Below are 27,816 nucleotides of genomic sequence, written 5' to 3'. Positions count from 1 at the left end.
ATGAAATGCGACGTTGCCGCTACATGAACAGAGAGAGAGAGAGAGAGAGCATTCTTTTCACAACAGGCCAGTCAGGGCAAACCTCATCGCGCAGGCGTTATTCGTTGCATATATGGGCTGTAGAAATTAAAACTACCCTTCTGATAGTAAGGAATGCAACAGATATGTTTTACTGTACCTGACAATTCCAACAGCTGCTCCTATTTAAACACAGAAACATGCAGAGAATGTGATCTCTATCCTTCTACCCTCTTTTCCGGTGGGTGCGAGTGGCCTCAGAATCTGTCTGAAGGAACGGAGGACAACCAATTTACTGACTGATATATTATCTGATCTCCAATTTCATAAATATCTTATCAGTAGCAACGTCGTAGTCCTTTTTTCAAAGTCATTCCACCCTCAGCCCCATCTTCATAAAGACATGCTTTACCAAGTTGTGTGATTCCAAGCCTGTCCATGATTCTAGTACCAACATTGCAGTACTGAACTTCCCCCAATGTCCAGGTTGATTGGTTCAGTCAGTTCACGTCATAAGTTTTGATGCAAGGTTTAATTAGATTTTTGTGGGATCAATAAATATACGAGTTTCCTGTCTGAATTTATTTTAGTATTTTTAATTAAGTAATAAATGTAGTCTTGGCAAATGATTTCTTATGAGCTGTAGTCCATTTCTGAACAAGACTAAGGGTCTAACTACATTGAGCAAAAATGTCCCACCAACTCTCGTATTGAATGAAGGATTCGTTGTCGTACGATGTTCCTGGGTCGGTTTGGAGTTCGTCTACGTCACTTTACAGGTTTTTGCAAGGAGGGGTCAAACTTCATACACTGTCCCTCCATCTTGGTAATACTCGATTCATCCTTGGACAAAACATTTATGACTCATCGCTTTAGTCCAAGACGTAAACTGTTCTTGACCTAGAGTCACGGGTTTGAATCCTCTTCGATGTACAGATATGGATGGCTGTCGTGGTGTTATTCTACGTACTCGCAGGACTTGCGATGGACCGATTTCTACCAAATGTCTGAGGGTTTATTTTTCCAGACGTAGTTCTGAATCCGAACCAATCAGAAGCCGCTGAACGCAAAATATTCTTCGTGCTGTTGGATCGGCCCATCATCATGTTCTGCAGTCCTGCTTCATATTCCTTTGAACACGGTTAAGACACCAAGCATCCGTACGAGAAACACACACCGAAGAAGGAATTCCTGCTCCTTCAGGTTTGAATGAGTTCTAACGCCCCTGGCATAGCAGCACGCGCTGGCAACCCTGTCTTGAAGAATATCTAGAACTCCGTTAGCAGTGTTGCCAGCTAACAGCTTTCCTAATTGACGTAAGGTTATTCTTTGTTCCACTCATTATCTCTGTGCCATTCGACTTTTACGTCAAAATCATTCGTACACGCTTTCAGAACCTTCTGGAGTGACATCTTCTAGACATCAGCACTACGGAAAATCCACGGCCGATCCAGACTTTCGTATTAATTAATTGTGATCGGTTATAGGGGCCGCTAGGTCCAAAGTGTATGTAGTCTTGAACCACTGAACACTGGGATCGTTTGCTGGAATACCTTCCGAGGTCATGAGGTTAAATGTAAGACACTGAATCAGTACGCTCAGTAAAATGCAGTAACTGCACACGGGCCATAATCAAAATATAACATGCAACATTCTTTCTACACCTATTTACTTCCTAATTTTTGGTGATTTAACGCGAAACTTAATAAGTAGATAAATTCGTACTGATCTAAAACGAAAAATAAATCAGGTTACCAAGACGTGTCCGACGCACTACGAGGTGCAGTTTGGTCGCGGCCATTTTGCAATTACCATGGTAACCGCTGTTGTTGAGCTAGCTCGCCTGACCGGTTCTCCGACTGCTGGGAGGGCGAGAGGGACCACGGAGACCAAGGTCAAACATCGTAGTGCTGATGGGGGAAGCGAGTACAGTGTTGCCAAGCACATGGAAATCAAGAGTACAACAGCCACAGAGGGCGTTATCATTGCTTCACAAACAATGAATGCAGTCGTGTTCATATGAAGGAAAAACCAAAATTGTAGGTCTTAGAGCGTGAACATGAATCCCTTCTGTGTTTCTGATAACGCTGGGACTAAGTCAGACTAGAAATCGTGTCGGAATGAAACAGCAGCAACAAACAGATGAGCAGAAATAAAGCGACAGATGAGTGTAACTTAGCACGAAAACACAGAACTATCTATCAACTCTTTAAAACAGCGATAATTCTATGTTCCACCAGCTTTAATATCATGCCCATTGTGTGGTATCGCATAAATCTCAGAATAAACGGTGACTGAAATGAGTGATATTTGTATAACAGTGACTTGATAACTGTCACTAATAACCACGGTCATCGACAATTTCTCTGTATCCAGATCAGAGATTGCTAGCGTCACAGTTTACATTTCACTGGTTAGGAGATGCATTTTCCAATAACTGGTTATTCGCAGCGAGTGTTTGAATTAGTGGAACTGATAACTGCCGTGTCGCTGTTAGTGGAGATCCCGATCATGTTTCACTGAACAGTAGCTGAGGTCGGCAGCTGAATTACCAGTAACCAGTTTGCTGCAGTTATTTAATGAGAAAGTGCCCTCAGAAGAAACAATGTTTATGCCAAACACGTCTAAAGATTTACATACGTCATTTGCAGCGATGACGCACCTGGCTGAAGGACTATGTCTTAGAGCACAGCTCACAATAAACGTAGAAAATTCTCTTATTTACCTTGACGACACACGAATACCAACATTGTCCATGATAGAATTGAAATTTATTTTGCCCTTAAATACATTAATAACAAATAATAAGGAATAAAGTGCTCTGAAATTTAAAGTAGTTAAAATCAATTCATATGTACGTGTGATTTTAAACTGAAAAAGACCCCGGTAATTGCACAAACTGGTAAATTTCCTTTTAATATTTTCTAATTTATTCAGTTGCGGCTTCAAGTTAGAATCAACGAATAACAACTGCTAAGCCTTTCACAAACAGATACATACGACATAAAGATCGAAGTTATTGCCTGCGCACACATTATTAATCAGGTCATGATCCATACGTGCTAGCATTAGGATATTAACTGAGTTTATTAAGGAAATAAATGTTAAACGTCAATCAATAGATAACTGATCGGTATTGGGAGCATAAATCGATCTGGAAATTCCCTAATCGAGAAGATTCGATATTCGATAGTTAAGTCGATGAGTTTGAAGTCTCGACCGCTAGGAATACTGTTACTAACCTGTAAAAAATTTGTAAAGAAATTTTAAAGGAACTCAAACGTCTGTATAACAAACCTTTGAACCTACCATGCAAGCTGTTATCTTTTGTGTGAAGGTTTCCGCACTCTTCCGAGTGAGTTAGGTTATGTTCGATAATACGACATAAAGTAGAGCACAGCAGTGATGACGTCACGAAACGACAAAGTGAAGTGTAAAACTTCAAAACCCCTTGTGAATGTCGTAGCATCGACTGACGAATAAAAGGACTGAGCACAAACCTGCCACAAAGCCTGTACGTGTGTGGCCACGCGTAGGAATATCTTACAACAAAGGTAAATTTCGTGTTTAGAAATTGTACTTTTCGAATTCAAGTTCTCAATGCGGCTTATGTGAAGATTTCTGTCTTTTGGGGCATCGTATCTTAAAGTATGTTAGAAGTTTACCGACATTTCAGAGGTCATCTCCCTGTCTGTATTTTCAGAATTGCGTTAACGGAGATTTTTACATGCTGTGTATTCCACCAGATTGTATCAGTTCAGTGACAAACTTCACACCGTTATCATATGTAAAAATAATTTAGTGTGCAGAAGTAGACTCAACAGTAAACATTCTTATCGACTGAGTACGAGTGTCAAGAACCCACCGCTGTTGTGTTGTATCAACAATAGATGGCAGGACGGTAAGTATGACGTCATTGGTCGGAAATTATTATTCATTGAATTTGTGATCTGTTTTAAATTAAAATTGAAAAATATAACTGCTGTTTGTAAAAAAGAATACAGTGTGTGTGGTTGGATACTATCATTGCATTGACCTGATAAAGTTGAATTGAAGGACTAACTATATATTTGTAGAATGGAAGGAAAATTAAAAAGTGAAAGGTTATCTTACAACATTGCAAATCGGAGTCGATTGGCGAAGCCTGTTTTCATACACTGTAATATAGACGAAACACTTACCCCAACTTCATGCTCTAAAATTGTAACAGAAATTGAGAAATATATCCTTTGCAATAAGTTGATTTCTTATCCTTACTATACATTAAAGAATGCTACAGAAAACTTCAACACTGTAAGTTGTGTGTGTTTATGGTCGTGTATTTTGTCGTTAATGACTGAACTGAATGTGGAAGGTGGGTAGAAATGCAAATTACGGTGCAGGTTTCTTAAAATTAACTGAGTGTAACCACGTAGAAGCATGTGTGTGGGATGAAATCCGACTCTGGACTTCGAAGATCAAGTTCCATAACCTGTAGTGTAAGCTGAGAACAAAAGGGTTATGAAGCATATAGTATGGAAGGTGTTGGCTTTGCTTAAGGTTGAGACCTTATGACTTACCTTCATTAAAGTGTGTCATAGTGCTAACAGTAATTTTTAAGATCTTGGATTCCAGTTGCACTAAGGAAATTTACTTGTGTGTGTGATGTTTTATGATATGTGGGGTATTGTGTGTTATTAGAGAAGAAATTTAAGGAGTAAAACCAGTTATACACTGGGGAGAGATAAATCAGACCTTGTACTCTACTTGGTGTCACATTTGTGTTAGCTACTGTTCATTTTGTGGCAAAATTTGGACGTCTGAGCATGTCTAAATTATTTTGATCATTCAGTTTTTCTAAGACATTAATTTATCTTTATTTCTTTGAATTTTCTCAAAACAAAGTAAATTTATTACACCACTATGTTTGTTCATGCACTTTGTTCCATGAAGTTAATCCTTTGTTTATGTCATAGTAAGAGGTATAATGTCTTGCTCGTGTTTTAGCGGTCGACGGAGGAACCTGGACACTCGCAGAGAAGAATATCTGTGCGGATGAAATGACACCACAAGAAGATGGTTGAAGCATACAGAAATTTGAGAGTATTTTTCAGGTAATAAATCTCTTATTTCGAATATTGTAGATCTAAAATTCTGAATTTACCTGAATCAAAGATAAATTGTAATTTAAGGTATCTCCTTAGAGTAGATACTGTAAAAGCATTTAAGGAGAAATTACTAACAAAGTGATTTTAAGAAAAGCTGTTTTGAACTATGTTCCCATGTTTAAAAGATCATTCTTTTAGTCATTTCACTTAATTCAATGTCTTTGCAGTCTGCTGTGGTAAGATCAATTCTACGATTGCCCTTTGTTTATGCTTAAGCAACTATTTTTGTGTATTAGATGTGGGTCTCTCGCTAAAGTTTCTGATTAAGGACTGGATGACTGGAGTTTGATCTCCAGCAAGGACAAAGGATTTTTCTTACAGCATCTGGATCTATGTCAGCTCTGGGATCCACCCAGCCTCCTATCTGTCGAGTACCCGAGATTATTTTCCTGGGGATAAAATGTGACTGGGGCATGATACTGACCACTCACACTCATCTAGTGCCGAGGTTAAGAATGGGGCTTTGTCATCCCTCCCCCCAAGCGCCTCTGTGGCACGCTGAAGTACAACTTTGCTTTACTCTTATGTTAGATTTGCAACATTTAATGAAAGCGCGAAGTTTACAGGATTGTCATACCGCCTGTGTCGTGCGTGGAGTTGGATCAGAAGCAAAGTGGAAACAGCATTCATCTGAACTTCGTTCGGTATTTATCCTTTCAGAGCCACGATACCTTAATCAGTGCAGGATTTATTGGACACCTGGGGGTTTGACTCCTGATACGAGCAGACAGTTTTCATTTCTAACTTGTCAAGGCTCTTCTGGGGAATCGTCTCTAATCCAGATTATACTGGAGTCACAGCCCTCGGCAATAAACCTGACCGCTCACCTCACTCATCACCGTGATGATCGGGGCTGTAAGCTCCTCTGAAAAATCACTTTCTAGTAGACTGTACGGTTCAACAAACTAGAAGACGGTCATCTGGTAAAAGTGTGACCAGTTAAATATAACGTGAAAGCTTATAGTTTCCCCTTTCACTTGTTATTTGAAAAAAATTGATGTTACGAGACTAATTGGAAATTTCAGTTACGCTGGGCGTGCGACAGTGACACGCGATCAAACGCCAGGCACGCTGTGTATATCAAATAGCATTGAAGGATCAATCTTAAAAAATTTTACAAGCCATTTCAATTTTGTGTTATCACTTTTATTTCTCATGAAGGAAATTATCTGTTTCTGTCTTGATTTGAAGAGCAGCTGCTATTTTTAAGCGGTTTAAAACACTAAAGGGCAAACTCCTCATGCATATTTCTCAATTCACCGTTTATAATCATCTTTTTGTTTCTTATTCAAAGTTCCAGATTGTTACTTCTCAGTTCATAATATTTTGTCTTCCCGTCTGGTTTCTAAAGGCCGCCATTCACGATCGCTCCATTCGTCCAAATGGCGCGGTGTCGCTCCAAAATTGTACCGTGAATGCGGAAACTGAAGTCCATTGGCGTGGCGTGGTGGGCTCGTTTGGATATTCTGTCGAGCCATAATCCATCCGATCGCTCCATCACTCCATCGTATCGTGAATGGGGGAATCGGCGATCGAGCCACTCCAAATCGGTTCGTGAGTGGCGGAAACGTGGTCCATTCTCATGCCAGTCTGCCACGAGCCTTCGTCAGTGAAGTCCAAACTTGTATAATGTCGGGTCGTGAGTTTGTTATTGAGGTGATTGAGAAATATAGAGAGTTGCCATGTTTGTGGCAGATAAGTAATGAAGACTATCATGATAAAGCTAAAATAAGCTTAGCAATGGAAGAATTGGTGGTTTTATTTAAAACCAAAGATCCTACCGCCAACAAAGAAAATTCCCTTAGAAGTTGCTTCAGAAAGGAGCATAAGGACTTAAATTGCTTCTGTTTAAGAGCCATTGCTTCGACCACTTTCGTTTTGTTTTTTTCCTTTTAATATACAGGCATACTGCCGTAGCTAGTACCAATTCTTCGTCCATCGCAAACACCACGCACTTCACAGAGGGACAACAAACCGCGACTGGCGTGACGCGACCGTGAATGTAGTACCTCTTTGGACGTCATCCATTCGGATGTCATCCATCTGGAGCGATCGTGAATGGCGGCCTTAAGAACCTGAAGATCAAAATATACAAAATAATTTTGCCTGTTGTTTTGTATGGGTGCGAAACATGGTCTCTCACTCTGAGAGAGGAACACTGGAGTGTGTTCTTGCTGTATATCCTTCTGTGCTCTAAATGTTTCTCGCTCTGTATAATGGCATATAGGGTGTGTGAGTTTATTGATTCAGTTGTTTGTTCAAGAGCAGGTTACCTGAGGCACTTTGTGCTTTAGACTTACAACTGAGATATATTCTCGACCATCAATAATTCTTTGATTTTCTATGATTTACTTCAGTCCTTACACGTAAATATTGAATGCCAGTTGTGAACATAATTTTTTGTTTGTACAGTATGAAACATTCTAAACATGTCAAACTTTTCGTTATCTTAGATGCGTAGTCTGTCGGAAGATCTCACGGACATGCTGAACCAGTCCATCGGCCCGACGAATATGTACGTGATGCTGAAGAAGAAATGCGGGACGAGCTCACACTGGTTTGTACCAAATGATTCCTACAGTCTCCCACTCTGTAGGCAGCAAGCCGTAATTTTTCTGAGTGAGCGAGTGGGACAGCGGATCGACAGTTACGCTATTTGCAAGGAAGTCACTGAACCCTGACCTCCAGATAGCAGTATGACTGTAGAAGCTGAGACGAACCTCGACGGACAGCGGACACCTCAGTTGGAGTTGATTGACGGTCTGCACATCGATCCAAAGGGTACGCAGTGGTTCCAGTCCCGCGTCTGTTGGCTTCAGGCACTGTAAGAATAGTGGCTTGTCTGTCTGTAGTAGCTCGTAGACCAGACGTGTTTCAATGTGACAAGTTTCTTATGCGGTCATCGTGGATTTCCATTCCACATGTTTGATTCTTACATGGTGTTTGAAAAGTCATACAAACTGGGGCTGTTGAAGATTTTTTTTGTTGGTAAAATTACAGTAACTATTATGATGTTGATATGGTTTTATTTAGTTTGCGAGAGCTTGTTACATGGTGTGACGGCCCGTTCTGGGTTCAAGTCCCGGTGACGTGCCAATGAATATAATTTTGAAACAAATAATGAAATTTTACGCGTTTCACTCGTTAGGCAACTGCTTCCTTTCCAGGCCATGAGTCAGTGTTGGTAGGTGGTCTGCATCTCAGTGCAGAATGCTATCTCACACCAGAGTGACAGCCACAATTCTTGGAGGGCCATTCGCAAGCTAAAAGGTTTTCAATGGTCCACGTGGAGTAGGGCTGAGCTGACCAATGAGAGCATCGCATCATTACTGGCCAAGCAGATCATTTTTTGTGGAAATTAAGGGGGAAGTCTGGCGACAAAAAGAAAGAAGGCTTCTTTGAGCATTCAGACGAGGACGTCATCCCGGATAGTCTGTAGTTCGCTTCGGTAAAGTGGTTAAGGGAATAAATAAATTGTGCTTGCGAAACTACGAACTTAAATCTCAAGACCATTACCGAAACCTTCCTCGCTGGCATTCAGCTTATACTTCGCCACGTAATACTCCATGAGAAAAGTTCCATGCCTACCTGAACAGAAATTCCCGAATAACATCGTAGACGTCTGTGATCGACAAGACTGCAACCGAGCCGGGCAACTCCAAGCGGCAGGGACCGTTACATTGGGAATGAGCCTCCTTCTTATTTAATTTTTGTACCGCGGTAAATCTGACAACATCGAGCGTTTCATTTGAAGACCTAACTGAATTTCTGGTCCGGGAAATAACTTGGTGAGGAATTCATTGGCTATTAATAATGGTTTATTCCTGGTAAATACACCAGAATTGTTACGCAATGCGTACATTTCCTAATTTGTTTAAGGGTTCTGTTTTCATTATATCTATCTGCCTTTCCTCTCTTCGTTAACTACAAGTGTATATAAAAAATGTTTTTTTTCCTAAACTGATTTTGTAATCAACCCAAGAAATAAGATTTTGTTTCAACACCAGTCATTGAAATTTATTGACTGCAGGATCAATGGTATCACAGCGAAATCGAAACTGACAGTCGGTTTGCGTGATAAGTGTTACGGTAATAATAACTCCTGATTTCATAATTACAGACAGGTGACGTGACGAAGGCTGGAGGAAGTTGACGATTTCTTGACAAGGCCACGTCAGAATTCTCAGTATAATGTGAAACTGTTCAAGATCGAATGAACTTAATTTGTACTTTTCTGTACTCGGCAACATGAGATGCGTCAGATTCTTACGAGCACTGTAATGAACCTTTAAGTTCCTTCAAAGCAGGGAGTTTGACTGGCTTCTCAAGGACTCCACAGAATGTAGGCTCACTGAAAACTTTTATCTACACACATCGTGTTCTTGTTATCCCACATCTCAAGTCACACACCAAGTAAAGCAGCGGCTACCAGCTTATTTCGTGGGGTAAAAAAGCATCCAGACGTAACCATGTTTGAAACTAACGTTTCATGCTGCTACTTAAGATTTGGATGTCTGGGCGTAGATTCTTTAACATTAAGCGGGATCTCACAGAAATAGGGTGTGAGGTCGACATGGGACTCGTGGCGGGCTCCATAAAATTTGGATAATTTCTGAGTTAGCTGAGCGACTGTCAGCTTTTCAAGGACTCTGCTCTGTGGAGTCAGTTTCTACCCTGAATCTGCTAAAGAGTTATTAAGGTGTGGAGCTTGGTCTCAGGCAAAGGAAAGATTGTGGGTGGGGGTGTTTGAGAAGACTTCTATTACAGTACATTTTTATAAACTTAATTTCAAGTTTCAACATTAATACTGCTTAGCAGATATTCTTTATTTCATGCATTTTTGAAATAACATTCACATGTTAATAAAACCGATGATAAACATTTCAAAAAACAATTTTGGTGGTTACAAAAATGAAGGATATGCATGGGTTATGATGGTTCGCTATTGCTTGAAGATTGCGTTTGATACGGTCGGATAATGCGAGTAAAATGGTGGATAACTTTGGCCGGCGCACCTTCAGCATATATAACGATTCCAACAAAGCATAGGTTTTGCATTCTGAATGTTCGTAACAAACGTACAGACGATAATTGACAGGGAAACTCGTGGTGGGAGTTTGCTTCTGCTTTGGTACAAGTATGCGCAGTGTCATCTCTCGTTCGTATTCCCCGCTAGAGGTGGCTGACCACGACGTATCTGGACACAATGCAAGACAATTTCTACTTACATTCAAAAACAATGTGAAAAAGACCTATTACTATATTTATCTGACTAGAATACGAACTTCGTTTATCAGCAGAGTGGAAATATAATTCTATTACTTGTTCAAAATTTACAAAGGTGGTTAGTTATGGCAGGATAAATGTTTATTGACTAGAAATAACGTCCACGCCACAGGCAGGATTTGAACTTCGGAAAAAGAAGGATCACACGCGAATGTGAAAATATTTTTTAAATCATATGCAAGATTGTGGTAGGTCATTACCCGGGAGCTCCAGAGCCCATTTCTGAGGCGCACCATCTGCGAGTGTTAGGCCATCATGTAGTGCGACTGATGGAATCAGGCTGATTTCACCACCGGCTGAACTGATTGTTAGATCTGTTGGTAGCACTGTACCAGTCTTATTACTTTTGACCTCTTGTGGCAGGAATATTTCCAGCTGCAACAAACCATCTCGTAACACCATCCTTCATCCGCTGATTATAAATTATGTATAAATTCTGTCCCCATTCGCTATGAGTAATATATAAAATTGTTGAAAATGTCTCAACACTTCTGATTTGTATCGCAGAGATGCCCAGTTTAAATCTTATCTTAGACACTGAATTTAACGACTGATCTTTTCATTGTTTTCCCCCTCTAAATTTCCAGAGAGCACCATTTAATATGGCAAGACTGCTCCTTTCAGATCCTCTCAACTTCACTGAATGGAGCTAACCTTTAACATCATTTGACATTAAATAATCACTGCATTTGATACAGCAGTCGTTAAATAACCTCCTACTAATCCAGTAACAAAAAAATTAAATGTGTTTATTTTTTTATAAATCAGGACACCAACATATGATAGTTGCAACAAATTAAGAAATCTGTAAAGCTAAGACTGACAGGTTTGGAATTACAAATATCAACGACTTAAATGTGCCAAATTATCTCCAGAAAACATTATGAGGACTTAGGGTTACCGCACACGTAAGACAAGCAGTCAGACGACTGTTTCGTCGTTCGCACAAAGCCCTTAAGAACATATAGAGATGCGCACACTGTTACGACACGACTGGCAGTCGGTTACCTCTACCGACAACCCCGGACTTTTCTGTCGTTGGCCCTTCGAATTATATGAAAGCGCGCAGACGAACGACCTTTCAGTCATTCTGCCTTTCATTTCGTGAGAGCATTTGCAGACAGTAGACGATTGTCAAACATGGATTTTGTTGACATTGCTATAGTATGTGCACCTGTGATTCGCCTCAATAAAAGGAGGAAAAGGAATTGCTGGGTGCATCCATTATACAGTGAGAGACTGTTGAAAGGGAAATTCCATACTATGTATGAAACATTACGGAATTATCCTGCAAAATTCTTTTCATATTTTCGCATGAGTACACAAAGTTTTGAAGAACTTCTATTATTGCTGAGACCGAGTATAACCTATCAAGATACGGATATGCGTCTCGCTATTTCTAACTCTTCAATTAATTGTTCGATATTCTCTTGCGACATTCCTGACTTCTGTACTCGGCGAGCGTAGAGCGAAGAATGTGGAACAAAAGAACGACTGTTTAGACGTATGTGTGCGCATGCTCGTGGACTGAACTGTCGTGTCGTTTATGGGTCGTATGCTTCAGCCGACAACGACAGAACAGTCAGCCGACGGTTAAGTCTTACGTGTGCGCTGGCCCTAATGCAGCAGGTCTTTACCTTCTCAATTGTTTTATCCTCCTAGTGGACAGTGGTTGTTGGTGTCAGCAACGTACAGCTGATGACTGGCATGACCGACGCAAAGACCTCCTGGTTCATTCAGCTGCGATCGACAGACACAAGAGTAGAAGCTTCTGTACATTTGATTATGACAACAAAATCTTCCATATGAGGGAATTGGGAACACAAATGATGATATAAAATAAGCAAACAAACTATTAACACTATAAAAAAGACTATAGTGCAATAGTTTGTTTGTTTGCTTATTTCATATTCTAATACACTACATGGTATGCAAAGTTTTAAGACGAATGATGATGCTTCAAGTGGCATTATCTTGGGCATGCCACAGCTCAGGCGGTTAGTTGCACCTAGGTCAGTCCAAATGAGAATTGTGGCGAATAAAGTGGCACTGACGTCAGACCACAAAAACAAAATACCAGTTTCAGACCTTCTAAGCTTTTACTTACGTAGTGGGTTCAGCTTTCCTACGAATGCTATTCCATGAATGCACAGACAGAGAATTTTATTTATAATTAAGTAATATTAACACACTGACTGCCATGGTTAGAAAGTTCCAATGAGCATATTAAAACAGAGCAGAAAGTATCAATCAAAAACCTGACAAGGATATAAGACACATATACACTCATACGTTGGCAAGAAATAATAAATAAATACTTACACACCTGCTTAATCTGGATCATGATTTTCTACCATCATCAGGAGTAGTTGCAGTGAAAGCACCTGGAGATGGACTTGTTGTATCACTGATTGGGATACCACAATCATCTAATAAAGTCAGCAGTGATTGTCGCACAAACATCCCATGGTTCTCTTTGCACTTAAACAAAAGCAATATATTTACAATGGGAGTTATACATTTTGCCTAAGTTGTACTGTAATTTACACACTGACAATACTTCTGCACAGTTGTTTTGTAAATTTAACACTGAGAATATGTCTGCATTTAAGACACAAGTATTTTATAACAAATACAAGCCATTCCTGGTCAGCATACAATCTAAATTACTACTTTTCAGTGGTAACTTCATACCAGATATGGAGAGAGTCGGGTTTTCCAAAATTATGAAAAACTCTCCTACCACAATACACATCCAAAAATTGAGGCAAGATTAGCTACAACACTGTGCAGTCTGGTATGTTGTTACCTAACACAGTATTGCAACACAGAAGACAACAATCTGAACTATATCTCCCGTATAAATCTGAAATGACTTAGAAGATTAGCTACACATCTTAAAAACCTGAAGACCTTTACAATTAGTAGTATGTTTAAAGTGACTGTGAAATAAACACGAATGAATATTTACTTGAAAATATGATTTTCCGAGGACTTCCATTATTCTTTCCTTTCGGTTCATCAAGTATAATACCAACCCATTTTGCAGTTGTAAACATAGTACTACCAACATAAGCAACAACACCAGGAATATCTTTCCCAGTAACCTCTACTCGCTGATACAAACGTAGTGACTTTTCAACCATATCTGGTGGCGAAGGGGGGAGGAAGCAAACCCCAGACAAGGGATTAAATTCTGTCTACACACCGCACAAGCATGGCGGATTTGTTTGCCAACTATAAATGATTCCAACACAAGGTCTAATTAATGCATTATCAACGGATTTGTTAATGATTTAAAAGCAGAAATGAAACACTATAAACATTTCTTATTTTATATAGAACATTATTTCCACACATTCAATGACATTCCAACATTGACCTAACTTGACTTTCATTATTGCCTAATGTGGCACAGTGCGATTTTGTAATTATGTGTTAGTGTTTAAAATATGTACGCTAATGACAATTCATATTTAGCAATCTGTTTCGCTGGAAATTGTTCATACTGGAAATAGTCTGCTGCAAGAGAAAGGTATATCGATTTATTTACATGGGTTATGTAAATGATATGGCATCACTGTAAACTTCTGCTTTGAATCGAACACCATCGTCAGGAAATTTCCCACGAGAGCAGTCGGTTGTGCTTACGTGTAGCCAGTTGAAGGCCATCTTTATATTAAAATTGTGAAAGGTGAGTAGCAAAATACAGAATACATAGCTTTATTTATTTGTCGTATTTCGGAATTATGTGTGAAATGTTTATGGGGTCAAGAAGTATCATGTATAATAATGAAGCAGGTAATGACAGAATACAATTGAGGCGATGTACGAATTAATTATTTGAATGAATTTTGTACAGTTTTGTGTGAAGTATATTTTTGTTCAGGCAATATCTAGACAGTGGTGCTGGTGTCAAGGGGCGACGCATTTTTTTTCTTAACTGTGTTTCAGTGTAGCGTCATCAGACGCGACGTTGCCTCATCTGAATACAGTGTTGACTTCATTAAATTAAATCTATCTTCTTCTTTCTACTATAAAAATTTGTGATTCCTCGTTGTCTTCAAGAAATGACGTCATCAACAATGTCAACAGATATTTGTTTACTCGGCATTGTTGTGTTCCACAACAATGCCGAGTAAACAAATAACGCTTCACTACCAAGCCAGTCGCATTATCACTGCTCTGTAGGCAGCACGTCGCATTATTAAAAATTGATTGACAGTTGGCCTAAAATATCAGAAAAGTGAAAAGAGAAGTTATCAAGTATTTGAATTACCAACACCAACAAGGTAAAGTGATACTTATTCGATATATTACGATTACGAAAACTATTATGATCGATTTTAAGACGAAGATTTGCAAGGGTGGGGCTGGACGTAGAAAGTTGACTGGCCAAGAACAGTTGGCCTCTGAACAGCGACGTAAGAAACTGAAATATCAGAACTATTTAACAAATGAAGCAAAGCGAAGTAAGACTTACAATGATAGACGAGACCATATTAACGACACACGTAGAAAAACTTATTCGATAAGAACAGAGGAGCAAAATAAAACAAGACGCTGAAAAAGAAGGGGGGTTGATCAAGTGTTTTAACTAGTTTAGTTTCTTACTCCAGATTTTAAAACTCAACCAACCCCCCGGAGGGGGGGGGGGGTTTGTCAGATATTTTAACCACCATTGGGGGGTTGTTTAGTTTCTTACTCAAGGGTTAAAACACTTGAATGAGACACTAAACTAACCCTTCCAAAGGGGGTTAGTTTAGTGTCTTACTCAAGACTTTAAAATGCAACCAACCCCCCCCCCCAAAGGGGGGTTGGTCAAGTGTTTAAACCCCCCATTCGGGGCGGTTAGTTTAGTTTCTTACACAAGGTTGGTGGCGTTTTACAAACTTGAGCAACCCTCCCCAGGAGCTCCGAAAGGAGCGCCCTGCTCTAGTGTATGTAAAGAAACAAAAGGCTGTATTGTTCATTTCAGAGCACGTAGCTGATTGTTTTTCCGCAACTGAAGAAATTTAGAAGAAGAAAAAAACAAATTAACGTTTGCTGCTAATGTCGCATGTTATGCCTCAAAATGGCGTTAATGCAGCTCTCTCAGTGCCTATTGAAAAGAACCGCCAACACCCCAAATCCTCCGTGGACACTGTGGACAGCCCTCCAGCAGACGTCACACCTTCCAGCTCCACTGCCCCTTGTGCCTCACCACCACACCAGCCTGCCACTAATATCTGTCAATCATTAAACTTGAAGAGTGAGGCTGAACGTCTGAAAACGTATGAGAAATGGTCGATCGTGTTCATGGACCCACATGCTCTGTCAGCTGCTGGCTTCTACTACACGAACCAAGGTGATGTGGTGCAGTGTGTCTTTTGTGGAGTTCAGGTGGGACAGTGGGAGGAAGGAGATGCACCCTTCACGGATCATCAGCGCTGGGCCCCATCCTGTGGGTTTGTTAGAGGGATGCCAGTTGGAAACATTCCCATCAATTCTGACGGCCACCCTGAGACACAAGAGAGTCGCAGCTATGATGTCTGCGGACCGTTCTTGGAGTTTAGGCCGAATTCTGGCCCGGAGCGAGGTGCGTTGCATCGCTCACAACTCAGACTGCTGCTGGTTGCTTGTGAAACTGGACACAGCTTTGAAAATTGTTTGTTGTTGCAGCTGTCAGCCGTGGGCTGTATCACAACCTTTTGACACCAGAGGAGTTGCAGAAGTATGGCATCAACCAGAGCCACGGGCCAATGCACCCGTCTTACAACACGTATGATTCACGTGTGCGGTCGTATGAGAACTGGCCGCGCTCCCTCAAACAGAAGCCAGACAAACTGAGTGAAGCAGGGTTCTATTACACGGGTAAGTCATGGCTGGTGTGTATTGCCTTCCGGTTTGTCTAAAGTAAAACCGAGAGGCGCGAGAAGAGTGGCCACTCGATTGTCTTTGAGGACGCTGTATTCAGGCTCATTTGATGTAGCGGTGTCTCTGTGCTGGCAGGTAACGGAGACCAAACGGTGTGTTTCCACTGCGGTGGAGGACTCAAAGACTGGGGGGAGATGGATGACCCGTGGGTTGAGCATGCAGCTTGGTTTCCCAAGTGCGTGTACGTTGTGCTGAACAAGGGGCAGGAATCCATTCAAGAATGTCGTCGGCCAAAGGAAGCCGACGCTCCGGTCCAGGTGAGCATCTGGGAAAGAGAAATCGGTAATGGGTACCTGCTTCTGAGCCACCTCCGTTTTCTTTGAGCAGTGGTATGCCTGTGGTAGCAACTGAGCACATAAAATATAAAAGGTTCGTTGTGGGGGTGTGTCATTCGTTCTGCTACGTGCAGACCTTGCCGTCGATGAAATTGAGCTTTCCGACGTGGCACGCCGGATATCTGAAGGCGGGATGATTGGGACTCTATTGTAGTTTGCAGTATGGTTTTGCGTAGCGTCTTGTAATTGACTCATTCTGCGTAATTTACCTCAAAATTTCTATTCTTGTTTGCAGAAAAGGTGTAAGAAGCTGCATATTTATGTTTCTCACACCAAACTTGACATGTGTCAGCGTAAGATTATTTGTTTTTCATGTGTGAAGAATAAGACTTGGTTTTTGCTAAGAACGTTATGATCGCACCTCGTACGCATCTAGTGCCACGCTTCACTGAATTCCCTGTTTTAACGTTCACGTCAGTGGTGACTGCTGATGTTCCAGGTTGTGGCAGCATCTCTTTGTAAGATAAGAATTTAAACGAGTCATAACATGAGCAGACGTACGTTTCTGTGGCTGTAACATTTCTCACTGCTAGGGGTTCTCTGGCCTCAGGGTAAGACACCAGACTCCATTCAGAAGGTTCTGGGTTTGATGAGATTCCTGTGCTCATTTTTGGGTCACCGAATCGTACTTTTCTGCCAGGCCAAGATGTGTCTCAGAGCCAGCGTTAAACTTTCTGCCAGTACCATCTGTATAAATCACAGAATCCATTGATTTTAAGACTTGCGTGAGTACGGCAGAGGAACGTTACCATGAAAATCCCTGTGGACATTCGGTGTCTGCCAACATTTCTCGGCAATATTCAGTATTTTTCTTGCACAAAAGTTTTCTTGTTCTTCAGTTCATTCAACCCAGAAACTGATCAAGTTCATTTTCTTGGAACTGCGCGTCTTCCGATCCCGAAATCGGAGGTACAGGCCGCTGTGAAGTTTTATGTCTGCCTGTGTCGTAGTAGTTTGTGATGGTGTCACATTTTCGTGTGCTCGTAATTCAGCGGAGACTTGATTTTGGTGAGTCCTGAGCGTACTCGTGAGAACTGCTTCATGTTCTAGGATCTGAAGAACCTGCTGGGAGACTTGCAGAAGACAGAGGCATCATCATCATCATCATCATCATCAAGGTGTGTATTCAGAGAAGTTCACTTTTACCTTGAAGATTTATGTTTGTCCAAACTGTGGTATCCGCCCACGAACAACACTAATTAGTGTTATGATCCAAATAAGGAAAGGAGGCTAAATGGTTGGTGGTGTGTTACATGCACGTTAAATGGATGATTGGCTCTATCCCCGAGTTAATTAGTTGAAACAATTAAAATGTACCGGCAATGAGGTTTGGATGTGGGATTTTTGTTGCAGTAAGGAGCCCAGCCTGAAGGCATCCACTGTGCAAGCAAATGGTTCACATGGAAAGGTAATTGACGATGCACGAGTCTGCCAGATTTGCTACGTGGAAGAACGGGGAGTCTTATTCTTACCTTGTGGTCACCTTGTGGCATGTGTGAAATGTGCACCATCGCTCTCGACGTGCGCTGTGTGCAGGCAACCATTCACTGGCACCGTAAGAGCATTCCTGTCGTGAGCACCACGCTGCAAAAATCCATTCAGCAGTGGTGCGATCGGAAAGTTTCCAGACTGCGCGTATAAAAACCCGTACACTTATCTCAGGTATTAAATTCATCCATCACCCTCGAAGTAGTTCCCCTGGGAGTGAACACAACGATCCCAGCGCCGCTGCCAAGCCTGGAAGCATCCCTGGAAATCTTTCTTTGTCAGCCTGTCAAGCACCATCTGCGATTCTGCCTGAATCTCTTCTATCGTCTCAAATCTCCTTCCCTTTAGCTGAATTTTCATCTTTGAGAAGAGGAAGAAGTCACACGGAGCTAAATCCGGCGATCCGGCAAGATCTTTGAGCTCCTGACAAACGAGAAGTCGATTCTGCTTCTGGTCCTCAGACAGGATGCGTCGCATGTGGAGTTCTTCCTTTAGAATCAGCTGACAGGTCCCATAGCCTATCCCAACAATGTCGCACAAGTCGTTGATGGTACGACGTCGATCTTCGTGAATGGCCTGCCGAATCTTCGTAACATTTTCGGGCGTTGTGCTCGAAGATGGTCGTCCAGAACGCTCGTCATCATCGACAGAGGTTCGGCCATTTTCAAAACGTGAATGCCACACAAAAGTTTGTGCACGACCCATTGCGGACTCCCCAAATGCTTGCTTTAGCATTTCATAGGTTTCCATAGCCGTTTTGGCGAGTCTTTGGCAAAATTTGATGCACACGCCATTCCAAAATCGCAGGAGGGTCGGTGTAATGTACTACCAAAACGCCCGTAACTAAGAAACAAATGCTAATTCGATGATGCCGGCTGGCACACTGATTCACTATGAATGTAGGCCGCACCCCCTAGCGGCAGAAGCTCGTACTACATCCGGTTCGCCCTCTATTGACACAGTCTGGAAAATTTCCGATCGCACCTCGTATACCATCGTCTGACTGACTTAAAATATTAGTGCATTTGGGTCAGTTTCACCACAAAATTCCACCACCAAAAGTGAATGCAAACTCTGTCCTTGTAATACTCATGCATCTCGTACTACATAATCTTTTTTAAAATTTGTTTTCACCGCATAATTTTATTTTGAAGCGTGTTGTACACGAATAATTGATTTTTTTTCATTTTGTGACCAAAAAATAAGGACGCACGGTATCTTCATTTTCTAATGATTACATTGTTGTTGCAACAGAAATTTAAAATGTAAGTTGTGTAATTATATTAAACGTGAAGAATTCGAAATTTGGAGAGTAGAAAATGTTGACAGTGAATGTAATTTGTGAGAATGACAGCGTTAAGAATGTTCCATTCCCACAGTCGTCCTTGCTCTCGAGTTATGTAGTTTTTCTTACGTTTATGCTTCAAGTGCGCACAGGCCATTGTCTGTTTCGATGAGCTGCGGAATTTTAATTCACTGTAGCTGACGGGCGAGACTGTGCGATGGATTTTTGGAACAGACTTCTCTGGGTAGTCTAGGTAGTCTGTTGAGGTGAATTTATATTATGCTTATTTCCAGACTATCATATTAATTTTAACGGTGGATCACAATGAAGCAAGCAAGTTACTATGCTGTTTAGTATAACGGAACTTGTAGTCGCATTTTCTCCAAACCCAGTTGTCGGAAGACAATAAATTGATGGTATTTGTTGGTACAGCCAAAATTGCCATGTGCTGCCCCCAGATTAGTCCTGGGAGACTGTTAGTACTGTTGTTGCAGGCAATTGAATTCTGGACCTCGCACCCTGAACTGGTCTGATAGAATGTGCAGGAAAGGCTGTAGTGGTCCCAGCACGTGTGTGTATCCTGATACGTAACATTGAGATGGGGCGTTCTGTTTTCCAATCTCATTCTCAACATGAAACGATGAAAAAGAGGGGACATAGTTGTCATCAAAACTTTAAAGTTTCTTGTAATTGCAAGAGGATTTTTTTTTTGTTTGTCATCAGTCCTCCGAATGATTTGATGCGGTCCTCCATTTTCACCTTGCGCCAATCTCTTCATTTCCACGTATTTTTTGCAGCCCACATCCTCAAAAATCTACGTCACATTCCAATCATGTCTCCCCTACTATTCTTCCCTTCAACTGTTCCTTCCATTACCAAATTAACCAATCCTGGGTGCCTCAGGATGTGTCCCACCATCCTATCTCTTCTTCTCGTAAGATTTTTCCATAAATTTCTTCCTTCGCCTATCCTGTCTAAGACCAGCTCATTTCGTACTTTATCAGTCCACTCAATTTTCAGCAGGAGGATAAGTATGGTTTTAATTACAGCATTTCCATATATAATGGAAGGAGTTACATAGTTCTGGGTAAAAGTTATGACCCCTTTTGGGCGCACAACACAAGAAGAACAGACTAGTGTCAGTATGAGGCAGGTTTTTTATAACAACACGTAGCGTTTGTTGTCGGTGTAAGCCCATTGGTGCCACCAGAAGTGGAAATAAAGTTTGGTGTTACAGACACTCGAGCTTGCAATGATAAAAGACGACACCGTACCTGGACGGAAGGTAACAATTTTAAAATTACCGTGGAGACTGCATCAAGCATGCAAATGCGTCAGAATTAATTGACCTGGAACTGAAAAAAAAAGACGGCCATTTCGTGGTGTCACCCCAAGATTGAAAATCATCTTTTGATATCGTATCTTACAGTCACTAATAAATGCTGACCGATGCAAAGTATCGAAAGGTAAAATATTGTGCACCCTCTCCTGTGTTGTAAGAATGGCGGGCGACGTAATGTAAATGTGTAGTTCCAACACCGCTTTGCGCCTTTGTGCAATTTGTGCGGAATATAAAGAAACCCACAGTCATTGCGGTTTATTTGAATTTTGGCAATGCAAAGGCTTAGTTTTGCTATTGAGTGAGGAGTGTCATTATTCAAGATTTAATTCTGTAAATTTTCATTTCGTGTTTAAGAGCAATAACAAATAGTGTGGCAGTCACGCTACTAAACTACGAGGTGCAACACACCTGAAGATGGATGTCCTCATTCTGCCTTCAAGAAATCTCTGGTCATGGTATATGTTTTTTTTTTTGACAGGAACCTAAATTCTAAATCTGATGAAAGTTTGTTTTAAAAGTAAGGTTGTTGGGGGAAAATATGACAAGGAACTGTTTATATCAGAAAATTAATCTCATTTAAAATAATGTTACAATGTACTGTGATGGATATATTTTGAAATACAAGTGTGTATAATTTATTAATAAAGTGATCTTTATTTATGTACATACTATGGTAATACCATTGCTTCTGAGTACAGGTCACATATGTTGTCTCAGACTGTACGAATTCTATAATCATATATATATATATATATATATATTATTATTATTATTATTATTATTTAGTGTTCTGTCTGACGACAGGTCCATATGAACAGGATCCTTCCATCCTTTTCTCGGACTGGGACCTGTTCATATACGTTCTTGGCAGATGATCCAGAAGTGGTTTGCCATTGCCTTCTTCTGTGTGTGAATGGAGTAATTGTTGGGATGCCACGGAGGAAAACTCCGTGTTGCCTAGACCACGGCCTTGCCCAACACAAGTTATAAATTCGGATATATATATATATATATATTGTGGATGCCGTCTTGATTAGCAACACCAGTTTACTTCATTAAAATTATGGATTTATAAATATTAAGGACTGTAGTTAGGAAACAAAGTGCAAACTGAGTTTAGAAATTTGTTAAAGAATTAATTCAAATCTCCTGAGGCCACATCGTTGGAGATTACAAGGGTAATGTGGCATACCACCACATTTTAAACGGAACCGGTAGTATCAATACCCCTATAAAGGCATCACATAGCTGTTTTCTTTTCTTTCACATTTTGACGTGAAATAATTATGAATGATATCGTTAAAATCAATATTTTCAAAAATGAGATTTTCAGTTTACACGTCTTGTGTATATGCACGAATTTTGTAGAATTATTATATTAGTCTGTGGTTTTTGGGTAAATGCAGATGATTCATAAACAACAAAAAAGAAACGAGGTTTACGTATATGCTGCGTTTGTTTATAACGTCGTTTCAAGTGTAGAATCTAAATTTTTGTGGCTTTTGTGGTAACTTATATTCAGTTTATTTGATATCCGGACAAGCAACCTGTTTTGTGCTTTGTTTTTCATTTGATGAGGTTGAACACCGGACATTTTTCATCGAAGTTTACCCAACGCTAACTGTTCAATATGCATTTCAGCAACGGAATGCTGGATTGATTTGTTTAGACGAAACGTTTGTACTTTTCAATGGAACTGCTGAGGTCTGATGTGACATTGGTTTTAACCACTTTACATTCATACACCTTCAAAAGTGGAGATGTTTCTTTACATTGTCATTTGCGTAGTTTGTAAATCTGAGCTTTCAGTGGCGACAAGAAGGTAATTTGTCTTGTATTTCACTGTTTAGTCCGGTATAAATTGACTGACATTTCAGAAGTGCAACTCTGAAACATCTGTCAGTTTCTACCAGACCGCAGTATCCTAAAAGATCACCATTTTCAGGTTTCTTAAATTGATTGTAGCTAATGTTCTGTCTTTGGAACGGAAGGAAATACTAGAAAAATGTTGGGAAGGAACAAGCATATGATTCCATACATGGAACTAAATCAGTCTTATAATGCACCAATTCAAGATACATGGGAAACTAATAAGACTTACGAATATGACGATGGAAGATACTACAGCACATGTGAAGATACAAAATCAACTGGGAGACAGCCTTACAATAAATCAAGGCCTCAAGCGAGGAGACGGTTTAGCACCACTTCTCTTTAATCTCGCCCCTCGAACATGTAATTAGAAAACTAGCAGAAGACACCAAACGCACTTTTGAATATAAAATTGAACAAATAGTAGGGTATGTGGATGACATAAATATTTTGGAAAGATCAGTCAAAGAAGTAGTTGAAGTGCTTGGCGAGAAAGAAGTTGGATTACAAATTAACACAAGGAAAACAAAAGCCTTAATACAAACAAGGAGCAGATCATTAGACCATCATATAAAGATCAAGGAACGTGAAATAGAAGTGGCGCAAAGATTCTCATACCTGGGAGTATGCGTAACAAATAAGAATGAGGAAATGGTAGAAATACAAAGCAGAATTCAAGCTGCCAATAAAGCATTTTTCTCGATATTACCACTGATAGAATTCCACGGAATGAGTAAGAAAGTAAAAGTCACATTATATAAAACTCTCATCCGTAGCATAATGACATAAGGGAGTAAAACATGGGTACTCAACGAGAATTCACCAGATAAAATGGATCTGTTTGAACGGAATATCCTGAGGAAAATTTTTGGCCCAATACAAGAAGCAGGTGAATGGAGGATAAAAACTAATCAGGAAATCTATAAATTATATAAAGACATACGAGGTGCGATCGGAAAGTTTAAAGACTGCGCATATAAAAACCCGTACACTTATCTCAAGTATTAAATTCATCCGTTCTAAAGGAAGAACTCCACATGCGACGCATCCTGTCTGAGGACCAGAAGCAGAATCGACTTCTCGTTTGTCAGGAGCTCAAAGATCTTGGAAGAACCGACCCCAACTTCCTTTCTAAGCTCCGTGTGACTTCTTCCTCTTCCCAAAGATGAAAATTCAGCTAAAGGGAAGGAGATTTGAGACGATAGAAGAGATTCAGGCAGAATCGCAGATGGTGCTTGACAGGCTGACAAAGAAAGATTTCCAGGGATGCTTCCAGGCTTGGCAGCGGCGCTGGGATCGTTGTGTTCACTCCCAGGGGAACTACTTCGAGGGTGATGGATGAATTTAATACCTGAGATAAGTGTACGGGTTTTTATACGCGCAGTCTGGAAACTTTCCGATCGCACCTCGTACCATTGTCACAATTTATAAAAATCAAGAGACTTCAATGGGCAGGTCACCTGATTCGGTTGGACGACATCCGAATTCCAAAGATGGTACTCAAAGGAAGTGTTGGAGGAAGAAGACCAGTTGGAAGACTCAGGAACAGATGGGAGGATGCAGTTCAAACGGATGCCACACTGCTCCTGAGGATTAGAAATTGGAAGAAGGCAGCGGAGGATAGGACCGAATGGAAGAGGAGAACTGAGGAGGCCATGGACCGAATACGGACCGGAGAGCCATAGAAGAAGTAAAATCTTTTCCCAATATTGTCAGTCAAAATAATAATACGAACATCCTCTAGCAGACTTCTTGAATTTCCATAATAAATTCACAGTTGTCTGAAAATGCACTTAAATCATTAAAACTAATGTGATGTGGTCTTTAATACAGGTAGAGGACATTTTTGGGACAGAAGAAAACCTGTAAACTTTATTACGGTAAGCAGGAGGGCAGACATGATGTTCGCTATAGAACTACTAAAAGACAGTTTTGATTATAAAGAATGTTACCTGATAGGAGCCAGTGAAGACTAATTCTTACAGACATTTGTGCAGACAGGTGTTATCACTGTGTTGGTCCTTTTCTGTCATTTGTCTAACAATCTATATTCTTCCCTTAGAGTGGGAGACCAAGTTTCACATCCATACACAATAACAGGTAAAATTATATACTAACCCATCAGCTTGGAGTGTCGAACATCGCTCGTCATGACGTAATCATCCCACGGCGTGGAGTGCCGAGCGCTGCTCGCATGTTGCACCCTAAAGGCCGCCATTCACGATCGCTCCAAATGGATGACGTCCAAAGAGGTACTACATTCACGGTCGCGTCACGCCAGTCGCGGTTTGTTGTCCCTCTGTGAAGTGCGTGGTGTTTGCGATGGACGAAGAACTGGTAATAGCTACGGCGGTATGCCTGTATATTAAAAGGAAAAAACCAAAACGAAAGTGGTCGAAGCAATGGCTCTTAAATAGAAGCAATTTAAGTCACTTCAAATTTAATTAGTGAACTGAGTTTGGAGCCGTCAGACTGGAGAAACTATTTATGAACGGATGAGTGTGCTTATTTCCGCTTATTGGGGCTAGTCACGCCTATGATACAAAAACAGGACACGAATATGAGACAATGCATCAGTCCTCATGAAAGATTGTCAGCGACTTTGAGATTTTTGGCTTCAGGCATGAACTATGAAGAACCGAAGTATGTGACAGCTACTTCTCCACAACGTTTAGGAGTAATTATCCCCGAGACTTGCAGGGCAATACTGCAGTGTTTGAAAGGATACGTTAAGGTAAGGTATGGATTGTTACTATATTTTTTTTAAATTTAATTAGTATTTAAATGTAATTAGTTTTTTACGTTTAATTAGTTTCAATTAGTTCGTGAATCACATGACTGATGATGCCACTTAAGAGGCGAAACATGTCTCATAATATATTTTAACTTATTTGTAAAATAAATGCGAGTGCTGAATGGCGTTTTTTACATATTGTAATGTATCTCTTTAACCTAGAAAAGCCAAGGTTTAGGTATAGACACTCAGTACAAGCATAAGAAATGTATATTCAAAAAATACAAAAGTACAGTACAGAATATGAAACATGAAAAAAAGAAACACTTTCATAGTCAATGATACAGAAAATACCATATGCCAAAAAGTCATTACACATTTGGATAGTCCTTACTAACTGCATCCATGAAAGCTAACATCAGAGGATTTTCATTTGTGCATGCAGTTCCTTGGGATGTTTCCTTGGTAGTGATTGTGATCCCTGATGACACGTCGAGTTTTTCCATCTCTCCATAAAAAAGTACATCACTGATCAGTTTTTGGCGTATAGGTACCATTGCTCGCGGCATTGGTCTTAATTTTTCAGCAACATAGTCTCCAAAAGAGTCGTACGGTCGTGTAATTTGCTGCTGTGAATCATCGCGACGTTCATCCATCCTTTTGGCAATTTTCTCTAAAACCTGGTCCGCTTTAGATTTCGGCCTCTTGAAGCCACTTGTTGAGGGTCGCGAGGGAACACTGGATGACGTGCTTTGGCTGTCATCTGTATCTGCAGGATTCTCTTCGAAATTCTGAAAATAAACTTTTATGTTTCAGATGCCAGAGAGTGAACGCGAACGGAGTACAATCGCAAGGGGTTTCGAAGAAAAATGGCAGTTTCCTCATTGTCTGGGAGCGATCGATGGCAAGCATATTAGGATTACACCACCACCTGGAAGTGGTTCTTATTTTTGGAATTACAAATACTTTCACTGTACTATATTGATGGCATGTGCGAACGCTAATTATGAATTCATTTGGTGTGAAACGGGCACGAACGGGAGAATATCTGATGGTGATGCTATAAGGAGCACATCTTTTCTTGAAAAACTAAACCATGAACTAAAGATTCCGAGGCAAGAGACATGCAGTGGAAGTTTAATTGAGCTGCCCTAGACCATATAGCCAACAAACATTAAACAGAGAACGACGAATTTTCAATTATCGTTTGTCTAGGGCAAGGAGGATTGTAGAAAATGTTTTCGGCATAATGTCAAGTCGGTTTAGGATCTTTAACGCAAACATAAATCTAAAATTGGAGAGGATACATCTTGTAGTGCTAACATGTTGTGTTTTACACAATTTCCTTCGCAAAGAAAGCTCCAGATATTTTGAGGAAGAAAGCGATGATTGCACTGACACGGAGTCAACATTAACACACCCACTGGAAACGCTACTAATGCAGCAAAATTAGTAAGGGAAATGTTTTGCGAATGTTTCAACGGTGAGGGGGCAGTATATTGGCGAGAAAAAATCTTTGAGTAGTTATGAAACCACGTGTAAAGTAACGTGATGACTCAATAATAATCATCAAAATATTTGAACAATATTAGCTCTGAGAAAAGTGATGTTTTGTTTCCCTTTGTGCTTTGTGTACTGATAAAGCAAGTATGTTTATTTGGAATAAATAAGTTACTTTAGACCTTATTATTATTATTACTTACCTCAATCTCATAGCCAAAAGGCATGGCGTCTAAAATTGAATCAACCGACTGGCTCCTTCTCGGTATGTCCTGGTCCTCCAAGAACAGCATATGGTCGTAGTACCATAATTTAGGTACATGGACCTCATATTGACCACAACCTGATTTTTGTGAGGCTTTGACCTGAGAAATTATGAGATCTAATCAGTCATTTTCATCATTGTTAATAAATCATATGAAACTCAAGTTGTATAAGCAACCAAAAGTAACAAGAATATTTTATTCTTCTTCAAAATTACCATACTTTGTGGAAATAATATTAATATTATAGTATTCCTTTAGCCTTACCTTATTATGCTCCTTTCTGAAGCAACTTCTAAGGGAATTTATTTTTTTTTTGAACCGTTTCTTTGTTGGCGGTAGGATCTTTGGTTTTAAATAAAACCACTAATTCTTCCATTGCTAAGCTTCTTTTAGACTTCTCCTTCTTCGTAACGACTGACCTTGTAGTTGATGTATTCTGACTCTGACAGATCGATTTTACCAGTGTCTTTCGACTTTGAAATATTGATCGATTATTGAACACAACTGCGTTCAGCCTCTACTTTGTGGCTCTATCTATCGAAGACGAATGGAGTAATATAGTTACAGTTACGACAGCTCTGTAGGACACATTGCAAGCTTTGTAACGGTATATGATGTCAGCACAGC

The 27,816-nt window shown here is 40.3% G+C and overlaps 3 protein-coding genes and 1 long non-coding RNA gene across 18 annotated transcripts; 2 read left to right on the top strand and 2 right to left on the bottom strand.

The window, feature by feature from the left end:
* The first annotated feature begins 3,932 nt into the window (after positions 1-3,932).
* LOC110829769 (uncharacterized) lies at positions 3,933-9,171 on the top strand. Of its 3 annotated transcripts, none has more exons than XR_015534006.1 (3): positions 3,933-4,372; positions 5,005-5,111; positions 7,619-9,171. It is a non-coding gene; the product is annotated as an uncharacterized LOC110829769 (long non-coding RNA). The 3 variants fall into 3 exon arrangements; XR_015534005.1 differs by having other exon boundaries at positions 3,933-4,496; XR_015534004.1 differs by having other exon boundaries at positions 3,933-5,111.
* A 799-nt stretch (positions 9,172-9,970) lies between these two features.
* Positions 9,971-13,600, bottom strand: LOC110829768 (dynactin subunit 1-like). 10 transcript variants are annotated; one of them, XM_087344556.1, is made up of 6 exons: positions 13,490-13,600; positions 12,774-12,932; positions 12,559-12,585; positions 12,089-12,191; positions 10,652-10,826; positions 9,971-10,362 (listed from the first exon to the last, which is right to left on the bottom strand). In XM_087344556.1, the coding sequence occupies exons 1-2, from the start codon at positions 13,595-13,597 to the stop codon at positions 12,792-12,794; spliced, it is 249 nt and encodes an 82-aa protein (XP_087200682.1). In that variant the 5' UTR covers positions 13,598-13,600; the 3' UTR covers positions 9,971-10,362; positions 10,652-10,826; positions 12,089-12,191; positions 12,559-12,585; positions 12,774-12,791. The 10 variants fall into 10 exon arrangements, with proteins under 10 accessions (XP_087200682.1, XP_087200681.1, XP_087200676.1 ...); XM_087344555.1 differs by having other exon boundaries at positions 12,778-12,932; XM_087344550.1 differs by having other exon boundaries at positions 10,652-12,191; positions 13,423-13,600.
* Positions 13,601-13,997: 397 nt separating this feature from the next.
* On the top strand, positions 13,998-21,481 carry LOC110829766 (death-associated inhibitor of apoptosis 1). Of its 2 annotated transcripts, none has more exons than XM_087344541.1 (6): positions 13,998-14,145; positions 15,430-16,029; positions 16,113-16,304; positions 16,443-16,624; positions 17,753-17,820; positions 18,056-21,481. In XM_087344541.1, the coding sequence occupies exons 2-6, from the start codon at positions 15,504-15,506 to the stop codon at positions 18,276-18,278; spliced, it is 1,191 nt and encodes a 396-aa protein (XP_087200667.1). In that variant the 5' UTR covers positions 13,998-14,145; positions 15,430-15,503; the 3' UTR covers positions 18,279-21,481. The 2 variants fall into 2 exon arrangements, with proteins under 2 accessions (XP_087200667.1, XP_087200668.1); XM_087344542.1 differs by lacking the exon at positions 13,998-14,145 and adding an exon at positions 14,494-14,743.
* LOC147874677 (uncharacterized) lies at positions 21,233-27,721 on the bottom strand. 3 transcript variants are annotated; one of them, XM_087344545.1, is made up of 4 exons: positions 27,454-27,721; positions 27,127-27,288; positions 26,036-26,214; positions 21,233-25,047 (listed from the first exon to the last, which is right to left on the bottom strand). In XM_087344545.1, exons 2-4 carry the CDS (start codon positions 27,214-27,216, stop codon positions 24,951-24,953), a joined length of 366 nt encoding a protein of 121 aa, XP_087200671.1. In that variant the 5' UTR covers positions 27,217-27,288; positions 27,454-27,721; the 3' UTR covers positions 21,233-24,950. The 3 variants fall into 3 exon arrangements, with proteins under 3 accessions (XP_087200671.1, XP_087200669.1, XP_087200670.1); XM_087344543.1 differs by having other exon boundaries at positions 25,799-26,214; positions 27,454-27,713; XM_087344544.1 differs by having other exon boundaries at positions 25,818-26,214; positions 27,454-27,701.
* Between the last annotated feature and the right edge of the window lie 95 nt (positions 27,722-27,816).

The sequence above is a fragment of the Zootermopsis nevadensis genome, unplaced genomic scaffold (genome assembly GCF_977971745.1).
Source record: "Zootermopsis nevadensis isolate Lab colony 2312 unplaced genomic scaffold, Znev_1.0 Znev_ptg000007l, whole genome shotgun sequence".
In the NCBI taxonomy this organism is placed as follows: Eukaryota; Metazoa; Arthropoda; class Insecta; order Blattodea; family Termopsidae; genus Zootermopsis; species Zootermopsis nevadensis.
Note: the sequence above shows the minus strand (reverse complement) of the source record. Positions and strands in the feature narration are given on the sequence as shown.